Below are 18,204 nucleotides of genomic sequence, written 5' to 3'. Positions count from 1 at the left end.
AGTTCATTAACAGGTTGACTTCTGTTCATTTATGTTAACGAACATGAACAAAAATATATCCGCTCTATTGGTGTACAAATTTCTCACATCAGAAGATTGCAGAGATTTTCTCTGATTATACTCACTGTAAAAATTAAATAACAGGAACAAGACATATGTTGGATAAACACTAGTTTCAGAATTTCACCTTTATTTGTTTTTCCAATATTTACAATTTTTCCATGCCAACCTACAGTACGTGTGTTTGCCCTCCATGGTCCCTTAAAGCACAAGGGCATAAGACCATTTTCATGATGCCAGAAATTGCAATTTGGACCTCCAAGTGATGATGTTACTTTTGGGATGTTAGATTCCTAAACAAAATTACTCCTAAACCACCAATTGCTAGAGTAAAGATAAGCGGAACACCAATAGTCTCAACGTCAATTGCTCTGTTTGATCGATCGTTCCTTTCTTGGCGACATCTTTCTCCCCGGTATTCATGTATTAGATTGCTCAGATTGTCTAACTGATGCATAATCTGGCGTTGTGCTCTTGCAATAACTAGGACCTGCATGAACCAAGACTCAGACAATCATTAAGAACCGGAACAAGTAACATAAAAAAAGGTCAGATTAGAGAAGCAAAATGTAGGGGTTGAACTAGGACATGAAGCTACCTCTTCCATGAGTGGGGACTCTCTAGCCAACTGGGAAGAAGATGAAGAATGAGGCATTAGTGAACCAGTTAGTGAACCATTACCCAAGCCAGTTACGAAAAGAGATGTCGGTAAAGAACCATTGCAGGCTTCGGCCTGCACAGCTAAATTTTGTTGGCTAGCCGAAATGGTCCTGGTAGAGAACTTGGAATTCAATTCTTCTATACTTGACGTGAACTTATCCATCCTTTCATTCAAAGTTGAAATTTGCTCCGAGAGCTGTGTAACAACTCCCTAAAACACAAATGAATGATCAGTAACGAAGTAATGAACAAAACTATGAAGGAATCGATTTTAAGCAATCCAAACAAAAAGTAATCAAATATTATGACCACGGACCAAGATTGATTTATTTGATTAAGAGGTTTAGGATTCATTCAGGAGCCTAACTTTTACAGAAATCTCATAAATTTTCTGAAGAATTGAAATTAATCCATTATTTTTCTTTTCTTGGAGGAGATAACGGGGGGAGGTTGTCAGGCTTTTGTTTTCTTTCACTTGAACTTTTCAGCAACCAGAGAGGTTGTCAGGTTGTCAGGATTCTGACAGTGGATAAAGAAAAACTAGACTTGTGTTCCAGAAATCAGTTCAGGGCCAACATACACACCGGATTCACTACTGGAGTAGGTGACTCTGGTGCCCTTCCATCAAACCTTCTACTGTTAATAGCAAGTTTTGTCAGCTTCGGCAAATTCTTGTCCCGTTGGGTCGCGTACGAGTGTGAGATACTGGTCCACACATAGATAAATTTCATACGTGACTGTTATCAGGATTAGAATAGGTGCTTTTGTAAAGAAAAATAAGACAGAATAACACATTAAATTAATCTTTCTGTTGAAGTTGTGGAAAAGCACTACGTTTTTTAAAAGATAGAAAAACCGTAGCTTGACATAAAAATTACCGGCTGAGATACTTCATTCTCCGATCAGCAGAGGCTCGGGAAAGGGCTTCTTTAGGACTTGAAACTAAGTCATCATCAATGCTAAGCTTTGTTTTCAAATCATCTGGTAATGCCTAAAAATATTTCCCAAGTTAGCAGCATGCAGAGCTCAAAAATTTAATGTTCAACTTGAACAATCATACCATAACATCATTTACAAGCTTCTCCAGCTGGATTTGTTCAATGTAAGTACGAGGAACATATGAACCTTCCAAACCCAATTGCTCAGCTATGAATTTAACAAATAGGCGATCTCGACCTTGCACCTTATAGAAACAACATACAATTGCAGTTAGTTATAAGTTGTGCAACACGTACCTAATAAGTCATCTGAAACAAATAGATGGTTAATAGCAAGGCAGCGCAAAGCCAGTTCACCATCCTTTATCGAGTTATTCTTCTGAGAATTCATTGGGTAGTGTTGAGTTCTGTTGCGGATTAGTAGACGCCTAGGATAAGGGCTTTCAAGGGAAAAGAGGTATCCCTCACCAAAGTTATAGCTACTTGTTGACTATTCTATTTCAGCAGCCAGCTGTGCTTGGATGCTCAGGATGCTATGGTATTTTGTTGACTCGTCTGCTAAGGACTCATCTAGTTCCTGTTGGTTCCTTTTAGATAAATGAAGAAAACCAATTGTGCATTGCCATAAAAAATCGTGCTGTTATCTTAAGCCATAACCAATTAGGTACATGACTGTTGTGATAACTAAGACCAAACACATGTTTCAGAATAAGAAAAGAGGCAAAAGATCACATTACCCTGATATATAAACCATGTCAAATGATATACACATATGTTAAAGGATATGATACCTGAACGTATTTGCGATTGAGTTGCTCCAGCCAATCGATCTTCACGGACACCTTATCATCAGAAAAGACATGGCTACTTCTTTTCAAGATGGCTGCAATTGTATACCCCAAAGCCATTAGTCCTCCAAGAAGACGCACGCTAACTTCAAAAGTTATTCTTGGTGATATTATGAAGGGACTGTCAGTAACCCATTCCTGAGAACCAGGCAAGTTGGTCAGAAGCTCTAAAACTTACCACATTTAAGTTAATCCTAAAAGAATATTAAGCAGAATCCTAAATATCAAAAGTTAAGACAAATCAAACACCCAATATGGCATTAAAACCTAAATTAGAGAGGACTTTGGATATCATATTTAGTATAAAATGAGCAAAAGAACTCATGAAAGAACATAGAAGTAAATCTTAAAGGAACATTCTTATACATTCTCCAATAGATTAGCATATTGAATCTAAAGTAATTTTTGAGTAAATGTTTGGTTTTGTCATCATAACTTATAAAAGAAACCAAATCCAAACTAGCTCTCACAAATTCTTGAAACATAGATAATACTTTGCTTACATGTACTGTTTAATTCTGTTTTTGTCTGCATGTGATATAAAACAGCATCTAATATTTTTGCTTCCATGTATTGTTTAATTCTAATTTTTAGACAAAAAAGGGCATAAACATATAATGTCTATATATGAAAACAGCTGTTTTCAGATTCGGTAAAGATCTATGAGAAGAGAGAGATTCCAATGAAAATATGATTCTATCTAAACCTAGCATCTATACCCAAGTGGAGTTTGAAGTACAAAAAGGATTGAGATTAGCACATCTCATTGCTGACAAGGAAGAAAACTTTTATGGACCCAGAAAAGGCCACTATATTCTCATTAAGAATTTTAAAAGGCTTAAAAATGAAACATCTAACCTCAAACATGAGATTGTATTTGCCATCCCTGTTCCTCATCCTCAGATATGACTGACATGCTTCGGGATCTTCACCAGGGGGTAGAAGATAAATGTCGTATGTTTCCTCTATAGTTTCTTTGTGTTCCTCAGATACAACTTCCTTAATTTGATCCAGTGTCACCAACCTTGTAGACTACAATGATAGAAAACACTTGGTGGTAACGTTGTGGGAAGAAAGTAGTACTACAATAAGGAACATGGAACCATTTACTTCGACATGGAAATAAAGGAGTTTGAGCTTGACCTTCAAAATATAAGTAGGATTCTGAAATCCAGTGAACGGATTAAACTTGTTGATGATTTTAATATGTGCTGTTTCGAGATCTGGCTCAATAAAAGCCTTGTACATAGGATATACCTATGTGAAAAAGAAGTACATGAGAACTACTATAACTACTCTTTGTTTTGGAGGCATTTGATAAAGCACTTAAGGCTATAACTAGGTACGATTTCACAAAACAGCTAAATCAGACACCTATAAAGTAAAATAGGTAAGATAAAGAAACCGTTTCAGAGATTTGATGGATAATTTCTTCAGGCTCTTGGCCAGCACGTTGAATGTCCCGTAACACTCTCTTGACAAGGTCAAAGTGAACACCCCCAGTGACAGATACACGAAGATCTATTAAAGGCCGCAATTTGTCACTTAAGGCATATATTCCTTCAATAATCACGATGCGGGAGCTAGGCACTTCAAGTGTCCTGTAATCGTGATAAATAAAACTAGATCAAGAACATGCATATTATTTGTTTCCAACCGCTTGCATGCACTTTCCTTTCTTTTGTCTCTTTTCTTTCCTGCCTAGCAGGCAGAATAAGTGGAGAGTGGAGACATCATTAAACCTATATGAAAAGAGCTTCTATGTCTTAAAGCAATAGCAAAAAATAAAAGAGAGATAGGGAACCTGTATCCTATGCGAGAGCTAGACTTGAAGTCATATATTGGAACTTGAACAGGTTTCCCCGCTTTTAAACCGTGAATATTTTCAAGCAGTGTGTTGTAATCAGTCAGCCGTGGGTCTGTTTCATAATACTACAATAATCAGAGCTTCACCATGCATCCTCCTCCAGCCATTGCAATACAAAATTGTTCTAGTAAAGAAAATGGATCCCGCACATTGGCACAATGCGTGCCACAGAGTAAGGCATTAGTGTTACATATACCAAACAATCAAGTTATCTGTAGGACCAGTTTAAAATGTTGATCAAAAAATCTAAAATTAAAGAAATGCAATTAGTATGTAAAATAAATAATAACTAAGAAGGATTCAATTCCATCCAATCAAAGGCTACATCAAGAGATCTCAAGCTGCCAAATCTAGCCTTGCTGCTTCAAGAAATATGTTCTTGGTCTATGTTTAGCTCTCTTCATGGTTTAGATTGTACATGACCAATCCACCAAGTGGTCATTTTATCGGTTCATCCTTAACTGTTACAGTTTTACTTTCTAAAGATCGTCCATTTCTTATTTGGCTGCCCATCTATCTCAACATATGCTTCTTAATCCATTTTCCCCTCTATATGACCAAGCATCTATTTTAACATCTTGATTTCAAATGAAGTAATCTTAAGGCCATATTTGCCTTGTGCTTTCCAACTACCCAATATTTAGAACTAAATATACCATTGCATTGGAAAGGATTCTATAAGTTATGTTTTACGTAGCTATAACTAATGAAAATTCCCATTAATTATAATTATTTTTTTGCTTAAAGATATCCTGAATCAAACTATAGAATGCTATTGCTAACAAAAATGAGCTTAAGCACATATTGCTTTTACTGCACGTTTTGTATTCCGTTTTATATAATTAGAAATAATTATCTCCCATCAATTTTGCCTCCTAAATTTTATTTCAATCTGAAATGCAACAGCATTAGCAGATAAAACAGCAGCTCTTAACATAGAAACTTTCAAAAGCATACTGTGCTGCTAATTGTCAACCACCAAAGTCAGCAAGCAATATTGGGAGGCATCCATTGTTCCCATACATAAAAACAAAGCACCTTAATCAAAAATGGGATCACCTTACATGAAAGTTTTAAAAATGTTAAGGACTCTAATTCTTACCATCAAAGTTTCCGTCAATGATACGGCTAGCATCATTGTAGTTGTCCATGGTTATGACAGCTATACTGGGCATAAAGTTGAGCACCTTCTCTGTGAACACAGTCTTTCCAGCTCCAGATGGCCCAGCTACTCCAACTAAAATCAATCCATCATTCTTTTGAGCCAATAATTGGCATGCACGAATTACAATGAAAAAACCTTTCTCGAAGGAAAGTTTATCTTCGATTGGAACGATCTCATAGCGATCACAGTCTTTTCTTTTAATCAACTGCACCTGGTCTCGCAGAAGACCAGAGCGCCGTCGAGGTGATTCAGCAACAGAAGAGGTATCTTGAGCCATTAAGAGATTTGAAGCTTCTCCTTTATACAGCTGCACTGAAAGATGCAACAGTCAGATATTTACATTTTCAAGAGAGATGACATCGCAATAAAATCATGGAGTTTTTGATGTGGGATCATGATTTCCAACACACAAAGGGAGGAAAGTCTATAACTCGCCAAAGTTAAAAGGCAAGGTAAGCATGTCGCTGGAAATTCAGCAGTTCAATAACTTTTAGGAATTACAAAGTAATAATAATCTAACAGGACTAACAAAAATATGAAGAAGACACAAGTTCAGATCATGATCAAATTGAAATGCCCATGAACCAGTTATAGAATAGTGAAAATTAAGGAGCTTAACATCGAATCCAGGTGCCAAATTATACAGCAGTCAGCAGCTCATGTAATCACAACATTTAAATCAGTGAAGAGAAATCAAACCATCATTATCTTTCAGTGTTCCCCCCATTCATAATACGTAAATGTTCTTTTTTTTTTTTTTTTCTAACCAGAAAAATGTTTACCTTTACACCCTTCACCAGATTTATAAACACTAGTTCCTCTTTCTTTTATGCTTTTCCATGTCCCCTCTAAAGGAAGCTAAGCAATTATCCCAGATTTATAAACACTAGTTCCTTTTTGATGCTCTTGATTGAACACATAGAAACCAGTCTGAATTAAATTTCAAGGTCGAAAAGACAACGAACAAACCATAAAAGCTTGAACTTTCGAGCTCCTAAGGAGACTCAAAACCATCAAATTCAACAACAAACAACAAAATAAACACAAATCCAAAATACCCAGAATTGAAACTCGACAAATAACAAGAACCCAGAAGCTAAAGGGAAACCAAGATGAGCATGAAAACAATTTGTGGTGACTGTAAACTATGTTCCGGGAATCATAGTTTGAAGATCATACCTTTAGTGTTAGGACTTCGAGGTCAAACTTTAAAGACCAAGAAAAATATGGACTACTGTTACTGGGTTTTTTTTATGTAAAGGCGGAAGAAGAGTTAGGGATTCTTGTGACTACTGAGTTGGTGGGATGTCATTGGCAACAAACTAAAGGCTGCTTGCTTAGCCACCTTCTAGAGTTCAGACAATAACATAGAGTGGATTAGAGAGAATTTCGAAATAGGTTGGTTTAACGAAAATTTGTTTTTGGTTGGTACATAATAAAAAATAATTAAGTTCAAAGGCTCAGCTTATAATTTGAAGGGTAAGACTGTCATAAGTAATGATTTTAAGGTTATATAATTTTTATTTTATTATTTGTGACAACGTCACATGATGTTTTCTAGTTTGAATTTAATTGTTAAATAATTTAATTTTAATTTTAAATACATTTTAATAATTGAATTATTATGTCTATATTGTTTTAGAATTTTTAATATAATTTTGTGAAGGCTATTTTAACTTAAAATCAGAAAAAAGAAAATTCAATTACTCTTGGGATACATAATCGTACAAACATGGACCCACTGTAAGAGATGCTTCTTCTTCTTTTATTCCATTACACAGATGCCTTATCAATTCACCCGGTAAAGTTTGACAGGTATGGTTTGAAGGAGCTTAAAGAAAAGTTTTTTTTTTAATTAGATTGGTTTGATATACCTAAATTATTATTTATTAATATTTTAGATAAATTTATTTGTAATTAAAAATATTGGAACATATACAATGTAAAAAGAATAAATTATAGGATTTGGTAAAAAACATTATAGATAAAATTGTATGTGCATTTTAGATTGAGAATATAAATTAATGTATGTATTTTACAAAACAAAATACACGTATGAAAATATTCCTTAAATTAACTTTTAACTTTTCACTTTTAAAAGTTTGTTTTTACATCTCATAACTTCTACGCAAATGTTTTGGTTGTCTCTATGCCTCTACTTTCTTTATGATTGAGCGGTCATTTAAAGGTTTTAGTGATTTGAGTTGTTTCCTTTCGATAATAAAATTTACCTCCTATCTTCTCACTGACCGACTTGATCCAAGTGATTTTATACATTTTAAACTTATTAACTAATTTATTTTTATAACTTCCATTTAATTTTTATTTAGAACCGGACCCTATATAGTTTATCTATATTGCCTCTATATAAATCTATACAATGACAGTTAACTATAAAATAACACATTAAAAATCTTTAAAATAAATAGAAGAGTTAGTTTGTACTAAACACCCTTAAATTATGGTCATTTTTGAATTGGTTCCCAAATTTTAAAACATTCTAATTACACTTTCAAATTATTAATGTTAAATCAACTAGACCTTTTCATTATTGAAAATGTTAATTTACCATTAAATGACATATTAAATTTTACGTAATATAATTTAAAATAAAAATTTAAAAAAAATAAAATGTTTTCTCACGACTTTTAAAAATTAAAAGGTAAAAATAAAGTAAAATAGAAAGAAAGAAAGTGAACAATAATTTTATAAAAATTATGAAAACATCAAAGTCGAGATTTTTACAACATTTTTTTCTTTAAAATTTTCATATTAATTTATGTCACGTAAGATTTAATGTTTGAATATAAAATTAATAATTTCAATATAAGAAGTACCTTATTGATATAAGGTGGATACTTTAAAGATATAATTAGAATATTTTAAAATTGATAATCACTGTAGAATAAAAATCATAATTTAGACTTTAGAGAGGTTAATGCAATTCGCTCTAAATAATTACTGTTCGAAACAAAATAATTCTTTAATTTTTTAAAATTTAAAAACTAGAAATTATTATGAATTTGTTAATAACTATAATAAAATTAACAGTTATTGTTAGACAGAAAAATGGAAAGCTTTAAATGCTGAAATCTGTTAACTAAAAATAATGTTCCAAAACAGAGCATAGAGGAGAGAGAGAGAAAGAGAGAGAGCTTGTTAAGATCCGCCATTTTTACGTTTCTCAATTCCAACACACCCAAAAAAGAAAAAAATATGAGAGATCTGAAGATGTAAAAGGAATTTTTGTGCAAGTGAAAGGCATAAGGGGAAAACAATGGGGTGTACGTTTTCAGGGTTTAATGCAATGTACGATGCTGCTAATGGGGGAGGAGACATTTGGATCAATGACATCAGGTTCAAGATCGTGAGGCAGTTGGGTGAAGGTGGCTTCGCCTATGTTTATCTGGTTAAGGAAGTCACCTCCGATTCTTCTTCAATTTCAGCTGGTGGTTTAGCCAAGAAAGTCAAGGACCCTTCTCATCTATCTGGTTCGTTCTTTTACAAGGATTTTATGATTTGGGTGTTGCTCTATTGGATTGGTTTACTACTAATCTGGGTGTTTCTTTAATTTTGTTTTATTTTTTTATTTTTTGTAGCTGATTGCTTTGAGTTTCTAATTATATGTTTTTCTAAATTGTGCATTTGCTCTTTTCTTCATTGGATTGGGTTTTTGTGATTTATTTATTGTAGAAATTTAACTCAAGTAATGTGTCAACTATTGTGATTGAATGTACGGATTCATTCCATTCTGGTTTACCGAATACGGGGTCTCATAAAATTGGATCATAGGGGTATACAAGTGAAAATTTTCTTATGATCGAATTACAATTGGATCCATAATTAAAATTATGGATCAGCTGAATCTTTGGTCTCTGTTCTGTTGGTAAACCTAAGGCATTTGACTAGAATTCGTATATTATGGAATCATCTTGTTTTCAGTTTTATGATGGCTTTTCTTTCCCATTTAATTTAATTTAATTTAATTTATTATTATTATTTGCATTTCCCCTCTTATTATCTGAATTTACATCTTAAATGGATTTGATAACCTTTTTATTTTTGCTGGGGGATTTTATCTAGGATGGTGACATCTGCTATGCCATCTGCCAGATTTTATCGTGTTATTTTGGTATTTATGTATTCATCAGATCAAAGGGAAAATTAATTTGGTTTTGGAATGAACTTACTTGGGTTGCATTTGCAGATGATGGAACTTATGCAATGAAGAAAGTTCTCATTCAGAATAATGAACAGTTAGAATTGGTTCGGGAGGAGATCCGTGTTTCATCCTTGTTTAGTCACCGTAATCTTCTTCCCCTTCTTGATCATGCTATCATTTCTGTTAAGGTAATTGTTCAGATCTCTCATTCTAATTAGCAGTGTAAAACAAACTATTCTCCAAGATGCATTTTCTTTCTTTAAATCACTTCCCATGCAAAATTGTATTTGTCTGAAACAATTTGATTTAATTGGCTAGCCTACACAAGAAGGATCATGGAATCACGAAGCATATTTACTATTTCCCGTTCATTTGGATGGAACATTACTGGACAATTTCAAAGCTATGAGTGCTAAAAATGATTTCTTTTCTACCTCGGATGTTCTTCAAATATTTCGGCAGGTAAGTAAAACTGTCTTTTTCTAACCATTTTCTTATAGAGGTTTAAATGATAACCATGTGGCACTTGTTATCAGTGGATCCAATGCATTCTTCTATTTTCTAATGTTTGATCATTTTATGTATTAGTAATGGTGTTTTCTTTTCAGATTCATTAATGTCATAACTGATTCGAGTTGACTATAAGCATTTTGACTCTGCCAAATTATTTCCGCAGCTGTGTGCCGGACTTGAACATATGCACAGTCTTGAGCCTCCATATGCACATAATGATGTCAAGCCTGGTAATGTTCTTTTAACCCATAGGAAAGGTGAATCGCCTCTTGCTATATTAATGGATTTCGGGAGTGCTCGTCCTGCAAGGAGGCAAATTCGCTCTCGTTCTGAGGCACTACAGCTTCAGGTGCTTTTTTCTTCTTTACTTTTCTTCAGTAGTGAAGAGTCTTCTTATATTCTCTGTTTTCAAACTTCTTTCTCATCCTTGCTGAAAACTATCCCAAGCTCTTCTAGTTCCTTAAACCTGTATGCTTAATGTTCTACCAACAAACATATGCATGCTTAAACATGAACAAAATGATGTATGAGTACATAATTGGCTTATCTGTTTGATGCATTTATGATATCCTAAAACATGCTGAAAGTCTTCTTCTTATTTTCTTGATTTGTTTTTACTGCATTGTCTTATGGTTATCATTCTTATATTTTCTGCTTAAGTTTGAATATGATATTTATTTCTATCTATAAACTTAGTGCCTGTTCTACAATGATCATGGTTGTTTTTCTTTCCATATATAGGAATGGGCATCTGAGCACTGTGCAGCACCTTTCCGAGCTCCTGAGTTGTGGGATTGCCCAAGCCATGCAGATATTGATGAGCGAACCGATATTTGGGCATTGGGGTGCACTTTATATGCAATAATGTAAGAATCAATTCTTAAACAGTGTTTTCTTTCATTTAATAAACTTTTTTTTTTGTTGTTGTACTTTCATTTCATTTGTTAATTACGTTTCTTCCTAAAAACAATTTAGTAGACAAAGAGTAAACAAAGTATTTGAATCTGGCTAAATCTAAGGAGCATATTTTAAGTATTTGATTTTAAAGTTAAATAATCCGAAAAGCAGGCGTTTGTATTTCAAAGTTAAGTTGCCCATTAGTGTTGAATCATGAAGTTGTATTTTGATGATAATTTTGGTAAAACAAGTTAAAGCAGTTACAGGTTTGTACTTCCATCAGATGCTTTCATTTATCTTCGGAAATAATTGTTTTTATACTCCATATCCAACCTTTTCGAGATGACGTAGTTAGCTGCTTTTATATAAAAAAAAAATTAGCCACTTATATTGTTCATTGGCATTTGTTGCAGGTATGGGGTATCCCCATTTGAGTATGCACTTGGAGAATCTGGAGGAAGCCTGCAACTGGCCATTGTAAATGCACAGATTAAGTGGCCAGCTGGACCTAAACTACAGTATCCTGAAGCTCTTCACCAATTCGTGACTTGGATGCTTCAGCCTCAGCCTAGTGTTCGCCCTTGCATAGATGATATCATATTTCACGTCGACAAGTTAATCTCGAAGTTTTCACAGTGAAATATCATAAGAGGGATTAGGGTGAGAAGGAAAGGGCATTCAATCAGTAATGGACGAGTTGATCATCTACATTCTAGCAACTTCTTATAAACGTGAGTTTCTTCACAAGTCTTCGAAATACTTCTGAAGTGACAGCAGTAACAATTCTTTATGAAAAAGTTCCATAGTAATCCTTTTTGTCCCGATTTGGGGTAAATGTTGGATATTCTTATGCTTTTTTCTTTTTTCTTTTTTAAAGTCTTTCCATATATTTAAATAATCATATGCGGTATTTATATATGAATATGTGTTAGATTTGGGAGTCTGACACATGTATTTTATTGAAAATGAAGAGCCAAAGCTTGTTGGAGTAGTTGTGGTGGTTGTGCATTCATTCTGTTGTCATAATTATGGACTTCATGTTCTGTAATTTGCTGATGTCCAGATCTGACGTCCCTCTGCATCCAAGATTCAACTTTTTTTCTTTATTTTTTTATAGGAAAACCCCAATAATTTGTGTTATCCATTTAGTTTTATACTTCTGGGTAACTAACTATATTTCCTCAACTTTAAATTTATTTATTTTTTAAGTATTTAACACTTTGTCGAACATGATTATGGATGTATAATCTTTTGAATAGAAGAAAAAAAAATGTCAATCTAAATTTAAGTCGGACATACAATCATATCTGCAACTGACTCTCATTTTGGATTCATTTTTTAGTTTGGGGGGTGGTTTTATCATTGTATCTACTATTTTTCATTTAACAACTCTTCACATAGTTTTGTAAAAGAAAATAATAATATACATTTTTATTAAAAATTTAATAATTTCTTTAAAATAAAATTTAGTATATAAGAGTTGTAGCGTCGTAAATATGAAGAGAGCACAAAGACCTTACTCTGGGGTTCGGTTGCATGGTCGATAAACGATATTCAGATGCTGTGGATGTCTGCTATTAAGTAGAATCAAGCTGGGTCGGATTTTAAATGGGATGTTTATTTTTTGTTCACAAAACTTTGAACTAGACAAGTTTCTTATAGCTTAACCTAACAAAAATCATCTCCAACTGGTAGTATTTATAAACATGTGATCCAAAATCTAACATTTAATACTTGGTTTTTTTTTTTTTTTTTTTGTTTATTATCAGATGACGACAAGCTTTATGTATAAATGAAAAATATATTAATATAAAGAAGAAAGGGGTGGAATGAAATGAAAGGCATGAAAGTGGTTGCCCGACCATTAGCAAATTCAAGGAAGAGGACAAAGAAACAATGCGGAATGCATGGGGCCACGATGTCTGTATAAGAAATTAAAACCAAAAACAAGGTGGTAGAATGCTTACAAATCATGCTTACAATTTTGGGGACAAAGATTGCTCCAACTCACTGGTTTTCATCGAAACTCTTCTTTGAACTTCGTTTTGTTCTTTCACTGGGGGGGCCCAACTCAATATTCACTTTGTTTTAACTACTCTTTATATTTACTTCATATCGATTAAAATGATATTTAAAAGCAAAACTTACGATTTCTTATCCTATTCATTTCCCATCTATGTCAATCTAAATTTTTCAAGATAATACTATATATATATATATATATAAAGAAGTGAAGTACTTCATCTAATTTCACACTCTTAACGGCATCCATCACTTCATCATATTTGATAGATTAATTATTTCACTTCATATTTATTTTAGTAGTGTCTTAAGTTGACACATGTCACTCTATCAAATCTAAGTAGCTAAGGCTAGAGATGTTCATAGATTGGGTTGAGATTCAATTCTAAAATATTTTTTAAGCCTAAGCCTATTTTTAAGTTGGTTCAGTCTATTTAAAAAAACTATTTTATTATTTAAAAGTTAAGAAAATATTAAAACATAATTTTTAATTGTTGTTTTATATCTTTTATAATAAGATTTTAATTTAAAAAATACTTTTAATTATATAAATTGAATTCAGGTCAACTCAAAAATATAAAATTTTTTATCCAAAATTCAACTCTTAGGCAAGTCTAATTGAAACTTACGCCTAGCCTTCATTTCCCTATAAATATTCTCTTATTATCAGGGTAAAAAGGATAAAAAAAAAAACACAAACAACCTTACTCTACCACAATTTCAACCCACAATCTCCTTAAATCTTTAGTATGATAACTCCGCACCTTTCACAGTGCAAATCACCATCTTCCTAGCAGCTCTTCACACTCTCATGGTGTGAATCACCTTTATCTTAATTGCTTTTCGCATCCTCACAATGTAAATCACCATAGCAAACCGCCCCATATTTTGTGTTGCAATAATTGGCATTGTCTATGGCCACTAACAAAAAGTTGTCTTTACCTCCCAAACGTTATACTTATTAGAAACAAGCAGGTCGGGAATCTTATTTTGTGTATTTGTAAAAACCCCTGTTGAAATGGATACCTATAGTTTTTCTTTGTATCTAATTTTGATTTTTAATATATAGTCCATTTTGATTTAAAAAAAAAAAAAACCGAAGTGTAATAACTAAATATTTTCATTAAAATAAAAATTTAAACAAAAATATTCCTCCTCCAATAGAAACAAAAGACAAAAGCCGTAGCCTTGAAAAGACAGGCACTATCAAACTTAGAGGAAGACAGAAGAGCAGAAACAAAAAGCTATTTTGACATCTACCTCTCACATGTAATATTTATATAATTATAGAATAAAAAGTTTGATGGTAAAAGCATGATTCAATTCCACTTAAAATTTATGTATTTAGAATTTATTCTCATTATATTTATTTTAGTTTTATTAATATTAATAATTAAATTTATATTTTTAAATGTAAAAATAGAGATATTAAAATTTTAAAAATAAAAAAAGACTAAATTATAAATATACGAAGAATAGATAGAGTTGAAGTTATTAAACTAACCCAACAAAACCAGTAAAGTTGTAAAGGTTAAATTGGAAAAATATAATTTTTCAATAACTGAAAAAATAATAGGTACAAACTCATACAATTTGAAACCATATTTTAGGTGAAGTTTGTTTAGATTGATGTAATAATATATTAGTACTATAATTTCATGAGCTTCACTTCTCTTTTTTGCTCTTTTTAAAAAATTACCATCAAAATTAACTGTCTTTTATCTAATCACATGAAATAAAAAAATTAAGGGACTTAGCGAAATAGAATAATATAAGTTATACTAAAGAAATAAATGGTTGACCACGAAATGTGCTCTATATTTATGGGTAAGAATCAAACTCCCGACCTCATGGTTAAGAGATAAGGTGAGTAACTATCACACCACACTTTATGGTTACCAATAGAATTATGCAACTCACAAAACTACAAAAACTTTCAATTTTGTCATGTGCATTTTCAATCGATTTTGTTTTACTTCCTTTCCTTTAAATCGTTAACGAAAATGATGATGATGTCCTTTTTTTTTTTAAATTACTATAGTAATGCATTTAGTCTTTAATATTTATCCATTTTATTAATTTGATCCTAATTTTAAATAACTCAATAAATTTAACCCTTTACATTTACAAATTAATTTTTAATCCTCAAATACATTTTTATCGTAAATTAGAATTATAAACACGTTAGAAATTTTAAATGGAAAATTATTTTAACATTTATATTTTCTTCATAAAGGCACCCAAAAGTCATTCTTGAGATTTTCAACTAACAAAGAACCATCTTGTTTCTCAGTTTTTGAAGGTTTATTTAATTATTTTTATTTTTAAATCTAGCATCCTACTTAAAAACATTACTTTTGTTTAGAGAAGTTGCAAGTTTGGGGTTTGGGTAATTTAAAATATGCAGAATAGAAGTTTTATTTAGTTCTTTTAACTTATCTATCATTGTTGACTCAAAGAATCTACTGGAAAATTTGTAATCTTAAAATATGCAGAATTTTAGTTTTCTATTTGTGTTTTTAAAGTTGGATTTGTAATTTTGTTTCTTTTTAATGTTTTTATATTTGAAGTTTTTTTTTTCTTTGTTATTGTAACTTTTAGGGATTTTAGAATTCATTTAGAGTCTAACACTTTGGGAATTTCTTTTTGTCATAAAGAGTCTATTTTTGTATTTCAATTCTAAATTAATCCAAATATTTTGAAGTCTCATTAATTGTAATCACTCTTAAATTATTTAAATCCTATCAATTTCATCAGCGTCATATTTCTTATGTTGTTAATAAGAGTCTATTTTAATTTTATCATCTTTTCCTCTCTCCGAAGGTTTTGTATCAGATTTGAAATTCTGATTTATGATGAATACGTGTCTTGGGTCCAAATTGAAAGAATTTGTAAATATGAAAGGTTGAATTTGTTTAATTATTCAGAATTAGGACCAATTTGCTAGAATGTGTAAGTGTTGATGACTAAACATGTCATTATATCAATTAAAAAAAGGTCACATCATCATTTTTGTTAACGATTTAATGAAGGGTGACAAAAATAGAATCGATAAAAAACGTTAGTGACGAAATTGAAAACTTATATAGTTTGGTGACCAAAACAAAAGCATGCTAATAGTTGAATGACTAACAGAGGAGTTGATCCTTTTTTATATAGATGTAAGATATTAGAAATGATTGTGTTATGTATAAATTGTTTTGGGACATATTATGGTTATTATCTTTTTATATGCTTAAACTCGGGATTTAATCCCTATATTATAGTTCCTATCTAAACTATTGATGTTATCCAACCCGTCCTGATGATGTAATGGGATTCAACTATAAATTGAGGCCTCTATTAGTCTCATTTGTATCATTCATCATTAAGTAATTAAATACATCAAAAGTATTTACTCTAGCTTTTTTTAAGTGTTCTTACTTTTCTTTCTTATTTTGCATACCTTTACTACCTTAAAAAATTCTTTAAGATTTCCAACTTGAGTGTTTAGATTGACTTAGGCAAGTTGGAAGTGATGTGCCCTCTCATCCAAAAAAAAAAAAAGTAAAGTTTCATTTTAGTCTCTTTAAAAATTTTAAATTATAAGTTAATCAACAGTATAATTGCTCTTTAGCCTCTTCAAGATGATAAAATTTCACTTAATCTCTCTAAAATTCTGAAATAATAAATTAATATATTGATAAAAGTATATTTTAACCCTTTAAAATTTATAATTTAATTTTAATTCTTTTAAAAATTTATAATATAATTTTAACCCACAAATAAATTTCTAGCTTCATCCTACCTGATAAAAGAATTGTTTGCTAAACATTTAAAACAACATTATTAGTTTATAATTTTGATAATTAGTATATTAAGAAAACTTTTAAAAATATATTTTGTTCATGTTGAGAATTCTGTTAATAAGTATTTTACAAATACTTTTTACCACTTGCTATATATTATATAGAGAATGTCTAGAAGATAGTTATAAAAGTCCTTAATACCTTAGGACAATATATAATAAAAATGATAAATAAAATTAAAGTTTTTAAAACCCTCAGTCAAAAATTTAAAATTAATTGAAATATTGTGAAAAAAGTACATTTCATTAAATTTTAGTGACTTTTAAAATTTTAATTAATTTTATGAACGTTAATTATCATTAATTGATTGACCGTTAATTGTTATTGACTATTAGAAGCTATCACGTGGTATGGCATGTCAATCAAACTTTAAAGATTTTTAAATTTAAAACATAATAAAATGTGCATACATAATGAATATAGACAAATGGTTATTCATATTCAATCTAGATGAGTTTAAACTTAAAAAAAAAAAACTAGTAACAATTATTAATATCTAATCTTTTGACACAATGTTTATTTATAGCCCTCCTCAACCCATAAATAGGAGAAAGATGCACTTCAAAATACTTAAACTCACGTCTTCTTGCATTGACAACAATACTCATACCAATTAAACTAAGACTCAATCGACATAGTTATTAAAATTTAAATATAAAAATTCAAAAGAATTGAAAATCATTATCATATCATTTAATACTTAATTTCACACCACAAAAATAAGTTAATATTTATAAATAAATAAAAAACAACCATTAAAAAACATTCCCTCAAAAATTATAAAACCAAGAATTTATTTTACTACAGAAAACGATAATAAACAAAATAAATCCAAAAAAATAATTGAAAAAAGGCCTCAGAGATCTTGGTGGAAATAATAATGAAATGGTGGTTTAAACCCGAGAAGAGTGGCAAATAATTCCTCACATCATAGGCACTAATTATTTGTTAGATAAAATAAAAATTTTCTCAATAAAATATAAAAAAATTATTAATAACTTTTAATTTTTCCATGTTTGGGTTTTTTATAATTTTTAATATATTTTAACAATTATTTATAATTTTTAAATTTTTATAGGTTTATACTCATTTAGAAAAATCTAAAATAATAATTGTTTGGGTTGAAATGAATTTTGAACTTGGATAATATTATTCAAATTCAATCTGTATGTATAATTTTATTTTTATTTGCCATGCTGGTCAATGATAATTTTGTGAAGAAAA

The 18,204-nt window shown here is 31.0% G+C and overlaps 2 protein-coding genes and 1 non-coding gene across 5 annotated transcripts; 1 reads left to right on the top strand and 2 right to left on the bottom strand.

Annotated features, from left to right (window-relative positions):
- Positions 1 to 79: 79 nt before the first annotated feature.
- LOC108486351 (inorganic pyrophosphatase TTM1) lies at positions 80 to 7,013 on the bottom strand. 3 transcript variants are annotated; one of them, XM_017790375.2, is made up of 12 exons: positions 6,718 to 7,013; positions 5,476 to 5,850; positions 4,311 to 4,425; positions 3,912 to 4,107; positions 3,650 to 3,763; positions 3,365 to 3,538; positions 2,450 to 2,644; positions 1,781 to 1,903; positions 1,599 to 1,711; positions 1,305 to 1,425; positions 659 to 931; positions 80 to 550 (listed from the first exon to the last, which is right to left on the bottom strand). In XM_017790375.2, exons 2-12 carry the CDS (start codon positions 5,813 to 5,815, stop codon positions 332 to 334), a joined length of 1,983 nt encoding a protein of 660 aa, XP_017645864.1. In that variant the 5' UTR covers positions 5,816 to 5,850; positions 6,718 to 7,013; the 3' UTR covers positions 80 to 331. The 3 variants fall into 3 exon arrangements, with proteins under 3 accessions (XP_017645864.1, XP_017645863.1, XP_017645866.1); XM_017790374.2 differs by having other exon boundaries at positions 5,476 to 5,845; XM_017790377.2 differs by lacking the exon at positions 6,718 to 7,013 and having other exon boundaries at positions 4,311 to 4,438; positions 5,476 to 5,654.
- Positions 7,014 to 8,566: 1,553 nt separating this feature from the next.
- On the top strand, positions 8,567 to 12,101 carry LOC108484289 (uncharacterized). Its single transcript, XM_017788023.2, has 6 exons — positions 8,567 to 9,029; positions 9,746 to 9,888; positions 10,019 to 10,162; positions 10,377 to 10,562; positions 10,955 to 11,079; positions 11,524 to 12,101. Exons 1-6 carry the CDS (start codon positions 8,816 to 8,818, stop codon positions 11,747 to 11,749), a joined length of 1,038 nt encoding a protein of 345 aa, XP_017643512.2. The 5' UTR covers positions 8,567 to 8,815; the 3' UTR covers positions 11,750 to 12,101.
- A 5,731-nt stretch (positions 12,102 to 17,832) lies between these two features.
- On the bottom strand, positions 17,833 to 17,917 carry LOC128285812 (small nucleolar RNA SNORD24). Its single transcript, XR_008276360.1, has one exon. It is a non-coding gene; the product is annotated as a small nucleolar RNA SNORD24 (small nucleolar RNA).
- Between the last annotated feature and the right edge of the window lie 287 nt (positions 17,918 to 18,204).

This window comes from Gossypium arboreum, chromosome 12 (assembly GCF_025698485.1).
Source record: "Gossypium arboreum isolate Shixiya-1 chromosome 12, ASM2569848v2, whole genome shotgun sequence".
NCBI classification, from domain to species: Eukaryota; Viridiplantae; Streptophyta; class Magnoliopsida; order Malvales; family Malvaceae; genus Gossypium; species Gossypium arboreum.
This window is presented reverse-complemented; position numbering and strand designations above follow the sequence as displayed.

What these genes read in the sequence shown, in the direction of transcription:
- LOC108486351 (XM_017790375.2), bottom strand. Translation starts at nt 5,815, where the DNA reads ATGGCTCAAGATACCTCTTCTGTTGCTGAATCACCTCGACGGCGCTCT. An exon ending in TCCATCAAATCTCTGAAACG is followed by an intron (nt 3,764 to 3,911) that starts GTTTCTTTATCT and finishes TTTTTCACATAG; the next exon opens with GTATATCCTATGTACAAGGC. An exon ending in AGAATGAAGTATCTCAGCCG is followed by an intron (nt 1,426 to 1,598) that starts GTAATTTTTATG and finishes TGTGTGGACCAG; the next exon opens with TATCTCACACTCGTACGCGA.
- LOC108484289 (XM_017788023.2), top strand. Translation starts at nt 8,816, where the DNA reads ATGGGGTGTACGTTTTCAGGGTTTAATGCAATGTACGATGCTGCTAAT. An exon ending in GGACCCTTCTCATCTATCTG is followed by an intron (nt 9,030 to 9,745) that starts GTTCGTTCTTTT and finishes TTGCATTTGCAG; the next exon opens with ATGATGGAACTTATGCAATG. An exon ending in CTGAGGCACTACAGCTTCAG is followed by an intron (nt 10,563 to 10,954) that starts GTGCTTTTTTCT and finishes TTCCATATATAG; the next exon opens with GAATGGGCATCTGAGCACTG.